At 48.8% G+C, this 13,310-nt stretch overlaps 1 protein-coding gene across 1 annotated transcript in view; it reads right to left on the bottom strand.

The window, feature by feature from the left end:
• Positions 1–13,310, bottom strand: part of ITGA11 (integrin subunit alpha 11) — a 122,142-nt gene that overhangs the window by 57,728 nt on the left and 51,104 nt on the right. The window contains exon 3 of the mRNA XM_023526817.1: positions 1,501–1,601. Within this exon, the coding sequence (XP_023382585.1) occupies positions 1,501–1,601 (101 nt within the window). The remainder of the gene's footprint in view (positions 1–1,500; positions 1,602–13,310) is intronic.

Raw genomic sequence — 13,310 nt, 5'->3', positions numbered from 1 at the left:
CTTATTGTCCCCTCCCAGCAGGGCCCTTAGGGTCTCGCTCCCTGCTGTATCCCTAGTAACTAACATAGTGCTTGGCACATACTAGGTGCTCACTAAAGTATGGGGGACATATTAGACCTGGAATGGGTCCTAGGGTCATTGAGCGAGCCCTCCTCACTTTACACAGGAGCAAACAGAAGCTCAGAAAGCACTCCCTGTGAACACACAGTGAAGAAACGGTACAGTTGGAAGGAGAAACCCAGCTTGGCCTGCTTTGGAAGCTGCACTCTCAGAGTGGTGATGACTGGGACCTGTGAGCCACCAGCTAGGCCCCCACCTCCCCAAGACTGTTTCCTCACTGAAATCTGGGCCCTGGCTGTGGGGTTTGAACTTCCCACCCATGGCGCTGACGCAGATGTGAACAGCCGGAGCATCCAGCACCACGTGATGGGACAGCCGGCCGCCTTGGGGATGTGAGTTCTTTGGGCTTTCCCTTTGATGCTGGCCTTTTCATCCATCTGCTTATCTCTTGAAGCTCTGCCATCTCCCTCCACCAGGCCCCACCTCCCCAGGGAGCCCCACTCCACTGCTCTAGGGTAGAAGCCTCCCTCCTGGAAGAGGGAAGGCTGAGGGTCTTGGCCCTGGGGTGGGCCAGTCCTCTAGGGCAAGGCCTGGAATCTTGGCCTCTCAGCCCAAATGGGGCTTTTGCTCCTTTCTGTAAGTAAGGTGATGGCCTGGCCACTTTCTGACCTTTAGGACAAAGTGGAAGAGCTTTAGAAGACTGGCCTGTGTGCTTTATTGGATGCACATGTGTACACACACTCACAGGGAGTAGATTTTACAAGGCTTTGGAAGGCCTCAAGGCTGCTCAGAGCATCTCCCTATTTCTGAAAGCTGTTTAATGAAGAAGGAAGCCTTCATTTCAGAAAGGCATTGTTGCATAGTAGCTAACAGGTGGCTATAGACTGCCTGCACTGAAATCTCAGCCTTGCTGCTTATTAGTTGGGTGACATCAGGCAGATCTCCTCACCTGCAGTCGGTCCCTCCCTTGCTAAATGATTAAAACTTCTACAGTTGTTGTGGGGATTAAATGAATCAAAATACCTAAAAGTACTTAAAACAGTGCCTGGCACGTGGTGAACATTATATAAGATATATAAATGTTAGCAATTGTTATTGCTTCAAAATCAGAAAGAAGACAGGAAGTGTTTTTCTCTCACTGGGAGAGAAAACCTTGCTTTTGAGGGGCAGTGGATTAGTCAGGAAGAGCAATAGCCTGGAACTCTAGAGGTCTGGGTTTAAATCCTGGCTGGCCCCTGACAAGCTGTGTGACTGTGGGAAAGTTGTTTCCTCTCTCTGGCTTCAGCTTCCTCCTCTGTAAAATGGGGCAGTAGTACCAGCCAGTCACCTCTGGGGCAGCTGCGAGGAACCAGTGTGACTGTGGGCACGGATTGTGCTTTAGAGCCTGCCCTGCCCTGACAATAGTTGGCCTCATGTGGAGAGACCAGAGGCCCAAGTTACCCAGATTGAGTTTGGTGCAGTTCCCAGGGATCACCGGACACTTGTACACGTCTCCTGTCTTCTGGTGGCCGTTGGTTTCCAGTGGAGCACCCACAACCAGCCTGGGAAGAAAGAGAAGACAGTGAAGTTGCTGAGGGAAGTACTCCTTCCTGGTCAAGGCTGGAACCTGGAGGGCGGTGTTGAGGGAAAATGGGTTGGAGAGGGTGGGAGGGAGGAGGAGGGGCCACATGCAGACACTGAGACTCAGACTTTTGTCTTCCTGGGAGAGGGATGCTGGGCTTTCAACATAAAGTCAAGGGGCCTGTTGCCTACTCCAGGCCCTTGTCAGGATGTGGAAATACGGAGATGAAGCCCTGCAACAAATGGGATGGAGGCAGAGCCTGGGAGTAGAGGCCAGGGCAGATATCATGGAGGAGGTGATACTTGAGCTGGGTCTTAACAGTTGAAAATGAGTTTGTCAAATGGTAGGAGGGTGACAATGGTGGTCATTCAGGCACCGTATTGATTTTGGAGCCAGAGTCTTGGCCTTCTGTCACTACCTGCGGGGACGCCTCATTCCTCACTTTATATGACAGTCTTTCAACTGGCGACCTAGACGTGGGGCATGTAGCTCAGTGGTCATGGCTGTCCCCTGAGCCACTAAGTCTTTGCTCAGGGTGGGCCTAGCAGACAGTGGGGCTTCAAAGTGGCCAGAGACAGCCACTCATTTGAGGCTTCTGCCTTAAACCTATGCTTTTACAACCTTATTTCGTAGTTATAATTAGGGATCTTGAGATGAGGTCATCCTGGATTACCCAGGTGGGCCCTGTATCCAACAACAAGTGTCCTTAGACACACAAAGGAGAGAAAACCATGTGAAGATGGAAACAGAGCTAGGAGTGATGCTGCCACCACAAGCCAAAGAATGCCTGGGGCCCCTCCGGAAGCTGGAAGAGGCAAAGAAGAACCTCTCCTAGATCCTTTAGAGAGAGCGCAGCCCTGCTGACACCTTGATTTTGGACATCTGGCCACCACAACTGTGAGAGAATAAATTTCTGTTTTTGTAAGCCATCTACTTTGTGCTAATTTGTTTTGCACCCATTGGAAATTAATATACCTTGCTCACATGCTTCTAGAAAAAATGAGCATCTACTTCTTCCTGACCTGGCCAAGCCTGGCAGTGCCACTGCTCTTGAGGCCAGGGAGAATCCCACCTCAGCCGAGATGGCCCCAGGCTCTTTCCTTAGAGCTCCTCAAAGCTCTCTGCGACTCATCTCCAGCTGGTACCCCAATCCTGATGTGAAATGAGACCTTGAAGGCAAGTGGGACTCCCCTTCAGTGCCCACCTGCCCACTCTGTCAGTACCACCTGCCTCTCTGGCACATCTGGAACCCCCTAGGCCTTGGGTGCCAGTCCAGCTCTCAGCCAGTAACTGCCTCCTCTGCTCAGGCCTTAGTGCTAATAGTGACTCAAAGATAGCTGTGCTGGAATGGCGGGAGGTGCCACAGCTCACACCGCCCAAGGGTCTCCTAGGCCCTGTGAGACAGAGGATAGATGATGGTGAAGCTTGGGACATGGAGACAAGTGAGACATTGGGAACAAGCGACCTTTCTGGAGCCCTGCTCTCCCAGAAGCTTCCTACCTCCTGGCAATGTGGCCCAAAGAAGAAACAGTCACTTGTTTTCTTACATAAGAGTTGAGAGGGGACAGGCCTGGAGGTTCATGCTACGTAAGACTTTGTTCTGTCAGGAAAGAGAGGTCTGAATTGGGAGTTAATAGAGCTCTGTCTGAAATTAAGAGTCTATGAAATAAGAGCTGAGGTTTTCTCCCCTGGGGACCAGATAATGACAGATTCTAAATATATCGCTTATTAAGCATGCCTATTTTTGACTGGCAGGAATTAATTGGACCCCATAAAATCTGTTTGTCTAGACAACGTGACTTTGGCTATTTAATTTTGCGAGGGACTGTGTGGTTAAGGCTGCTCCATTCTTTCCAGAGAGAGATGGAGGGAGGGAGGGGGAGAGAGAGAGAGAGATGTCAATGAATGAGGCTTAGGCTCCAAGCTCCCTTTTCTGGCTGCTCCAGTTTTCAAGGTTAACCTGATATGTAACCAGGTCTTCCAGAGAATGTCCCCTCAAGGACAACCCTGTCTGACACGGAGTGCTTTATGAAAGAGTGCCTTCGAGGAATACCATGTAGGATGCCTCTGGGAGAATCAGGCACAGCAGGTTCTAGATTAGAACAACCATGGCCATCTTCTAGAAAAGCTACCCCCATGTGTCTTCTAGAAAACACCCCAGCAGTCTGGCCAGGGGGACTCGTCGCAACTCTTCCCATTTTATAGAGTGGGACTCTGAGGCCCCATGGCCTGCCTGGAGGGACCCCCAACATGGCAAGATCTTTGGGCTGAGTCTTCATCCTGGTGCGGTCACCAGTTTGCTGTGTGGGCTTGAGAAGTCATTGAACTTTCCAGACCTTGGTTTTCTTGGCTGTGAAATGGGGTTAACAATCCCTATACTGCCTACTTTCCAGAGGTACTTTTCACATATGTCAAAAGACACTGAGAAACAGTGTCTGTAAAAGGGGCTGTAACAAGGTAAGTTACACACAAAGACTGGGGGCTTCCTAGAAGTTGTGTATCCTGGTAATGGCCAAGATGGGACAATCTGGCAATAAATATACCAAGTCATCGCGATCCCAAATCTGCTATAAGACTGGGCTCTGTCCTTCTCAAAGGACTAGGGCCACCCTGTGTGTTCCATCTTCAATCCTCTGAGACCTGATCTCTCTGGAGGTCTGTGGTACTACATGAGGGAGCAGGACAGAGATTACTGTCTCCATATTACAGATGCAGAAACCGAGGCTCTGAGAGGGTTGCTGACCCACGCCCCACAGTTAGTTTGTGGCAGAACTGGGACTAGTTCTCCTGCGACAGCTTTTTCTGTGTTGCCCCAAATATTTCTTTGCCATGAAGGGAGGGCCTGGGTCAGCCCTCCTTGCCATTCTTGAGTCTCGGCATTACGTGGGCCTGTCGGGCTTGAGGTTTTGAGGATATGATTCAGTCTCACTGTGAGGGGAGAACTGCCGAAGCACAGGGAAAATGTTTGCGTCACCACCGAGACCAGTCAAATTGTTCCTGGGGTCTGGCAGCCCCTGCCACCTCCTGCGGCCTTCGCCTTATATAGCCATCTGCAGCCTCAGGGTCTGCTGTGCCTCTCAGAGACTGGACATCCTACACCCTCTGGCGTGGGCACTAGCACGGCACGACAAACCCCAAGGTCGTGGCGAGCATCAGGCCCTTTCCAGGGGCTGTGCCGTGACTCACTGGCTGTGGGCTCCCTGCATTCTTCTTGTGGAGGCACGGGGAGCAGGGCTGCTGTGGATGGGAGACTTGGTGGCAGGCCTCAGCCACAGCCCTGTAGGACCCTTCCCTGGTGATCACCTTCTAAACAGGACCTTGCCAAGGGAGAAGGTTCACCGTGGAGCTGGCCACCTGAGGGAAGCAGGATGTGGCAGTCTTGGACACTGGGCTCCTTGGCTCCCAGCAGGACACAGGCTAAGAGAAGGGGTTTCTGGTTCCCTACCACACATCCTCCAACAAGGCCCCATGGGGACTCATGCTGTCTTCTGCTGTTCCTCAGCTCTGTCCTTCAAGGCAATTTTAGTCTCGGAACCTTTTAACATGCACACTCCTGTCAGAAAAAAATGTACTTCTAATGTGTTTAAATTTATATGTTAATTAAACCAGTGTATAACTGTCAATCTGTATATTAAATATCTGTAATCCCTTTTTTCCAGATAAAATATAAACCTAAATAAAACTTGATTCATTTTGTTTCTATGCCCCAGTATACCGTCTTGCACCTCCCCTGTCGTATGCACACCCTTGAAGACCATCCCTTTAAAATCCAGCACAAATCCCCACCTGCTCCAGGAAGCCCCCCCTCGATTAACCTAGGCTTTCCCACATAAACCAGCATCTAATCCCTGCTGCCTGTTGTGGCCAGTATTTTAGTGTCATCTTTCCATGAGGGCTGAGATGTCCTCGTATGCCCCCCTGCACTAGTATAGGGTTGTCTGGAACGCTCTTGGAAAGAGGTACCCAGTGGCTAATCTCTCTTTCTGTCTGACAGGCTACAGCAGCAGCAGCTTTAGGAGCTTTTGGCTTTGCCTCAGGTCTAAGAGGAGCCCCCAGATTAAGTGCCTGGAGAAAGGGTTGCTGAGAAATTGAGTATTTTCTGTGCATGGAGGTTCCTAGGAGTGACCCCGCTTCCATTTCAAATGAACGTTGCTTGCTTCCTTGGTTTCTACCTTCCTCTTCTTAACAGTCCTCATGTCTGTGTGGGGGTCCGGGGGACCTGGCTCCATTCTCAGTTCTCGGGACCAAGCACATACCTCAGGCTAGGCCATTTTTATCTCCTGGCTGTAGTTATTGAGTCAGGGTGGGCAAAAGATTTAAGTCACCCCAGTAAGAGAGAATCTCAGGACTTCTGCTTTGGAGTCAGGGGCCAAAGTATAGAGACGCAAGCCCCGGAATTGCTGGCGGCCACCTTATGATGATTAGAGGTGTGGGCTGATGCACTGGGGGCTGGGGCTGAGAGAAGCATTAAGAAGAGGAGCTGAAGTCCTGATGATACTGTGAATCCCTGGATCAAACAACACCTGAAGCCTGTACTTTTCTGACATATAAGCAATAACTGCTTTTAACTGTATAAGCCCCTTCGAGTTGAGTTTTTAGGTATTTATAACTGAAAACATACTAACTAGAGTGTACAAGGCAAAAAAAATTCCGCCCCCCACATAGTTAAAATTATCCTTAGAAATTCCATCTATCATCATGCTATAAGAGGAACATGGCATCCAAAACCAATGAGAGAGGAACAGATTCATAACCCCCATCTCATGCTCCATCTGGGGCATATCTTTTCTGCATGAGTGGTGGGTGGACTCTCAGACATCATGTATGTTATTCCTCTCTGATTATTTAACCGAATGCGGAAATCCAGTCCCCTGGCCCAGCCTTGTGGAAACAGACATCCTTTTGTTCTATGTGCATCCCACTACAACGGCCACTTGGACAGGGCTGTCCAGAAGTTTGTGTTTACCTGGTAACTGGCCTCACAGACCATCAGAGCTGGGAGGAAATGTGCAGACTCCTCGGGTCAACCTCATCAAGTACCAATGTGGCATCGGAGGCCTGGAGTGAGCAAGTGCTGTGTCTGAGGTCTCAGAGCAGATGGTGGCAGAGCTGGACTGTTGCAGTGTCCTGACCCCCGGGGCAGTGCTCCCACAAGCCACAGAGGGTGGAAAGCCTGGAGGTGGTACCTGGTACTCTAGACGCAGCTTGGCCTTTTACTGGCTTTTCTGGGGAGGCAAATGTGAACAGCTTTGCTCCCCAGTAGATGGGGTAAGCAGAGTCCATGAGCAGAAAAAGGCCATCGGATGCTTGGAGAAGGAAGGAGGAAACCTCCAACTGATGGGCCTGCCCCTGGAGGAGGTCCTGAGCCCAGAGGCCAGCATGAACCGCCAAGGAAAGGCGAGATGTGGGTTTAATACCCACTCTGGCCAGTCTCTTTGCTCCTCTCTGAGAGATCTGGTCCTCACATCCCAGGAAGTCCAATTACCACTGCTTATTCTTTTCATATTAATGAATCATTTTTGATTCAATTGAATTACATTTGATTTCGATCACCAGGACAGCTTTTGGCTGGAAGGGGAAGTTAATAACTAAGGCTTAGAAGGTGGCTGTGACAAGCCTGCAGAGACACACTGGTCACTTTCAGAGCTGGGACTCCATGTCCAGTGTTCTTTTTCTTAGTATTGTGGAAGACCAGAAAGTTCAGAAAGCCCAGCTCTGGGGACTGAGCAGTGCCCAGCACGGGAAGAGGGCTGCCCTCCCTGGAGCCAGCTGGGCCTGCCGCCCAGGGGCCTCTTGCCTCTTCTCCTTTCATCCCATTCCCTGCTTCACCTGTTCCTCTCTAAGCTCCCCTCCTCCATGCAAACCTACTCCAGGCCCTTTATTCTATTTCTCTCCTGGCTTCATTTTCCTTTCCTGAAATCAGATAGGAGTATCAGGGAGGGGGTGCCACTTGAAGAGCAGAGAATTCCAGGGAACAAAGGAGAGACTATTCCCTTAGAGAGGCTTTTTTCCTCCCTCTCTCCATGGAAAATGTAATCTCCTCCAGTCAGGGTGAGTACGGTGGCTAATATGTTCAAGATGGGGCTGGGGAAGTGCTGAGTGCAGCAAACATGTGTTGGGGGTGGGGGCCTTATGCTGCACTTGCTGTGGACAGGATGTAGAGGGAGAGCCCACCTGAGTCTTGCCTGCGGAGGGATGACGGCACCTGCGCATCTTTCGGGGCTTGTTGGAGGGGCTTCTGGTTCTCTGTGGCTCAGATGCCAGGCAGGGCCTGGACTGCTAGGACCCAGGAAAATGAGGACCCCTCTGTTTGCCAGCACATCCTTTAGTCTCTATACCTCTGTGAAACCCTCATCAGAGATGGGAATTCATGAATGCTGTGATAGTTAATTTTATGTATCAACTTGACTGGGCCACAGGGTGGCCAGATATTTGGTTAAACATTATTCTGGGTGTGTCTGTGAGGGTGTTTTTGGATGGGATGAACATTTTAATTGGAAGTCTGAGTAAAGCAGATTGCCTTCCCTAACATGGATGGGTCTCATCCAATCAAGGCCTAAATAGAACAAAAAGGCTGATCCTTCCCCAAGTGAGAGAAAACCCTTCCTAACTGACTACCTTTAAACTGGGACATTGACTCGTTCTTACCTTTGGACTCAAATGAAAACATTAGCTCTTCCGAGGTCTCCAGTCTGCTGGTCCTCAGACTAGACTCTCTGGTCTACACGACTGGCTCTCCCGGTCTCTAGCTTTCAGACTTATCCTGCAGATCTTGGGACTTGCCAGCCTCCATAATCACGTGAGCCAACTCCTTATAATAAAGCTCTTTGTATACAGACGGTTTCTGGCTTATGACGGTTCAACTTACTATTTTTTAATTTTTTACGATGTTGTGAAAATGACATACATTTAGTAGAAACTAGACTTTGAATTTCTATCTTTTCCCACTCTAGAGATATGTGGCATGAAAGGATACTTTCTTGTGATGCTGGGCAGTGGCAGCGACCCACAGCTCCTAGTCAGGCACACGATCACGAGGGTAAATAGTGTATTCATTATGTTTGATGATTTTGCCCAACCGTAGGCTAATGGAAGTGTTCTGAGAATGTTTTAAGGTAGGCGAGGCTAAACTACGATGTTTAGTAGTTTAGATGAATTAAATGCACTTTCGATTTACGATATTTTCAATTTACAATGAGTTTACTGAAACGTGTTCCCATAGTAAGCTGAGGTAGATCTATTGGTTCTGTTTCTCTGAAGAACCCTAATACATTTGCAAAGTGCTTGTTATGTTCTAAAGGCTTTACGCACACTGATTCATGTTGCTGAAGATCCACACCCTTGTTCATTCATCGAATCATGAGCATTTATGGAGCTCCTACTAATGTACCAGGTACTGAAGGCATGATGGGGAATGTAATGTTGTCCCTGCCTCTAGCCTAGCAGAGGAGTTGGGCGGCTACCACAGGCCATTACGACGCAGCGGTGGTTCTTAACGTGGGTCCCAGGCCAGTAGCATCAGCCTCCCCTGTGACCTGGTTAGAAGTGCAATGTCTTGGGCCCTACCCAGACTGGCAGAATCAGAAACTGAAGGTGGAGTCCAGCATCTGTGTTTTAACAAACCCTCCCAGAGATGCTGATGCACTTCTCAAGTTTGAGAAGAATCTTAATGGATCGTGAAAAACACTTATATGAGGGAAGCAGAAGCATGGTGACCTGCAACCCAGCTGGCACTAAATCCATTCCAGCAAAATCCACCCTCTTCACCATGCCTTCCAGACTCTGTATAATCTCACTGCTGCTCACCTGTCTGTCTCAACTTTTACCATGGCTGCTAGGAATTCTGCTCTGCACAGCTGGGTCATCATTTAGGGCTCAGTTCCAATGTCACCTCCCCATCGTGAGGCCTTTCCTGACCACCCGTAGCTGCCCGTCTCACTACTCGGCCTCATCTTCCTCATGAAACTTTGTACTCTCTGATGTTCTCTTCTTTATTTACATTTAATCATCCTTACCACCCCCAGTAGAATTTGAGCTTCAAGGAAGCTCAAATTGTTGGTCAGGTCCGTAGTTCTAGACACCCCAGCAACCAGAATGGTGCCTGGCAGAGTTGTTCTCTGAAATATAATTGTTAAATGAATTAGCTAATCTCCTGGCTTAGTGGGGTGACTGTAATCTGTTAGCCTGCAATTTGGGACCTCTGCCTGCAGGCCCTCTTTTGTCATCCAATACCTGGGAGAGTAGAACATGCTCTATTAGAGGAACTAACAGACCACACCGTGGCCTGAGACAAGGCTGTTAACTGCACTTGGCCTCAGTGTTCTCATCTACTAAGTGAGACTAAACATACCTAGGCTACTTATCACCCATGGTTTTGAGGGTCAGAGTCACCTGGAGAGCTATCAATGCACGTTCCTGGGCCCCATTTCAAGGAGGTTCTAATTCAGCTCGTTGGGGACAGGGCCCAGAAATCTATTTTTTAGAAGCTCCCAGATGTGCAGGCAGGATTGGGAGCCCTTGTGTGAAGAATCTGCTGAGAAAGCAGATATGAGGCTCTCTGGACATGTTAAAAAACACAGGAATTCTCAATACACAGCAACTTCCTCAATGGTACAGACATGGTCCAGGATTATTTTTTTGTTTGTTTCTTTTGGTCACAAGAAAATACGTACTTATTTTAACTGGTGCAAAAAGGACTAACTTATTTAAATTTTTTAGATTGTAAATGTAATACATGTTGTGTAATGTTCATAGTGCAGAACCGTGCAAAGTAAGACGTGCAAGGCCTCTCCCTCCCCTTTGCAAGCCAGCCCTTTGGGGAAAACTACCATCAGCAGCAGGGATGCAGGAAACCTCCTAGGCATATACGTAGGGAATTTACAAAATGAAATCCTTCTACACATGTGCTTCTACAGCATGCTTTTTACACTTAGTTATTTTATATAATTTCCATGTCAGTATATATCAATGCCACACTCAGACTTGGTTACCAGGGCCCTTGCCCTGGGTCCCACTCTGACCCTTCTTTGGCTGTGCCCTTCCTTGGGGCAAAGAATCTTAGGAGTCAAGGGGACAGACCCCCTAGAGCCCATGTCCCTTTACTCTGGGTATCCAGGACACCAGAATCTCCTGCCCAAAAACTCTGGAACGGGCCTGTTCTCTAGATTGGACTTTTTGGTGGTGGGTCACCAGATGGCACTAATGTAGGAGTGGCTGCTTGAGGAGATGTGGACAGAGGTTGGATATATGGGATGGAGTGTCCACACCTGTGAGGCCCCTCAGTTACCAAGAGGGAACTGCAGGTGGGAAGAAAAAATGATGGGCCGTGGACCAGAGCCCCCATTTGCTTTCTTGACCTAGGCCTCTCAGATGTCAGGGGCGGGCCTGATGTAGATGGATAACACAGCTCTGCCTCATCCTTTATACTGGTTGCATCCTTTATACTGGTTGCTTTTCTCTTTAGCCATTCTCCTATTGATGGATATCTAAATTGTTTCAACCTTTTCCTATTGATAGCTGTTTAGTTGCTTTAAAATTTTTCCCATTGCACAGTCTTTTATCAATACTGATGAATAAAAACACCTTGGTGCACAAGCAACGTCATGGAGCAAGGCAAGTAGTATGCACAAAGCCCTGTTGCTGTGCAGGCCGCCCTGCAGCCAGCCTCTGCCGCCTCGGGCACAGAGCCTGCTGACAAGCATCATCACAGCTGTTGATTTCACAAGCTTGGCTCTCTGCTTTGTTCCTGGAAACTTCTGGGTCCACCTCAGCTTACATCCAAAAAGTTATTTTTTCCCAAGTTGCAGAAGTACTTAGAACAGAAGAGAGGAAAGTGAGTGAAGGTGACCACAAAGAACGTTTTCAACCCATTTGAATGGAAGATGAGAACCTGATCCACTGACTGTGAAGAATAGTGGCCAGAATGTGCCATTTAGTGCCATGCCCCTCCTCTTTTCACAGCCAAATGCCAGCCTCACAGGCCACTTGTCCTTTTCTCACCAAACCTGGTACTCTACTTCCTGCTTCTGCATGTGCAGTTTCCTCATTTTAAACTCAAACTTGCCCCCTTCCATCTGCCTTTCAGTGCCTCTTCCTCCAGGAAGCCCTCCTCCATCTCTCAGCTGAAAGCTCTCCCCCTCGATTCCCATGATGCTCTGTTTGTACCTCCCTTGTCTGCCTTTTTCTCCTCTTTTTTAGATAATTTGCCTCTAGACAGCAGAGAAAGAAACTGATCCATCTTTAAATCTCCTCCTCAGTGCTAGTCAAAGCACTTTGAACGTAGTCAAGGCCCAATAATTGCTTGTTGAGTAAATAAACTGATGGGCAGATAGAGGGGCTGCTGGTTTTATGAAGACAAACTGAATCTTCACGCTGCTTCTTGAGGTGTAACTGGGAGCAGGGCTGGGCTAAACTCTTGTGGGTCTCATTTGCAGATGAATTGCTAACCTTGGGGTGCCCTTGGCCCAGCTCTCCCCAGGAAGGTGGCTGTGGTCTGGTGTCCCCCCAGAGAGGCTGAGTTCACAATGTAAAAATTTCTCCTTTTCAAAATGTCTGATAAACTCTTGCTTGTTTTTCCAAGCGATGCTCAGAATCCCCTTCCCCTTTCCCAGGTTTATAACAACTGTTTCCCCTGAAAATGGAACATAAACACAACAATAGTTTGGGTAGACGTTTCTCAGTGGAAGATATAGTTTTAATTTCTTGGTATGTGCCAGGGTGACAGCTCCTCAGCTGGAAAGGGGCCTTGGCATTCCCTGCTCTTTATTCTTGGCAGGACTGTTTCTTTTGTTTCATAATTAGGATGATGATACCTTATATGTGACCAGTGTGTGCACCCAACAGCTCATTGCATTGGACTCATAGCCAGGGGAGGCGACCAGACAGGAGAGCAATTCTTTTCAACTCTAGAAGAAAGCAAGGCCCAGAGACTGTCAGAATCTTCTGGGTAGAAGCTGAGGCACAATTGGGACACCTGTTATGCCAACTGTGGTCAGTGCTCTAGCCACATAGACTCGGATGATGTGGAAAAAGAGGAGAAGGCCCCGAGGAGAAAGGACAGATGATTTTTTTGATCTTGGGCCTGTTGACACATTTATGATTAGCTCTGATCTACTCTCAGATGGGCTCACTGACCTAGGGTGAGCCACCTGCCCACTCTGGGCCTTGGTTTCCTCATCTGTAAAAGGAGAGGCTTGGACAAGTTCAGTTAAAAGGAGGAGTTAGTGAGCACTTACTGTGTACCTGGGCGCTGCGGACTGAAAGATGAATGAAGCATAGCTCTCGCCCTTAGTGTGCTGGAGGCTGAGAGACCGACACCTGATGATTTCAGTGTGGAGGGTAAGGCTGTGAAAAGGAGGTGGCCAGGTGTGACAGGACACAGAGGAAGGACGCTTGCTCAACCATTTGAGAAGCCTTCCTGGAGTAGGCGACTCCTGAATGGAGCTTTGCAGGGTGAATAAGTGTCATCCAGGTGACAAGGGACTGGGATCCACAGGGAGGAATGACAGCTGAGTTCTGATGGTGTCAGTGCTTATGTGTGTTATTCTAATGCACCTTCCATAGTGAACTTCCTGCTTTTGTGGAGCTTGTGGTGGAGTCAGTCTCGACCTAGATTCACACCATTCACCTGCCTTCTTCTTCCCCACCTACAACTCCCTGACATTCCAAATCTCCTATCTTCTCCCTCACT

This window comes from Pteropus vampyrus, unplaced genomic scaffold (genome assembly GCF_000151845.1).
Source record: "Pteropus vampyrus isolate Shadow unplaced genomic scaffold, Pvam_2.0 Scaffold15, whole genome shotgun sequence".
Lineage (NCBI taxonomy): Eukaryota > Metazoa > Chordata > Mammalia > Chiroptera > Pteropodidae > Pteropus > Pteropus vampyrus.
The sequence above is the reverse complement of the archived record's forward strand: the minus strand, read 5'-3'. Positions and strand labels throughout refer to the sequence as shown.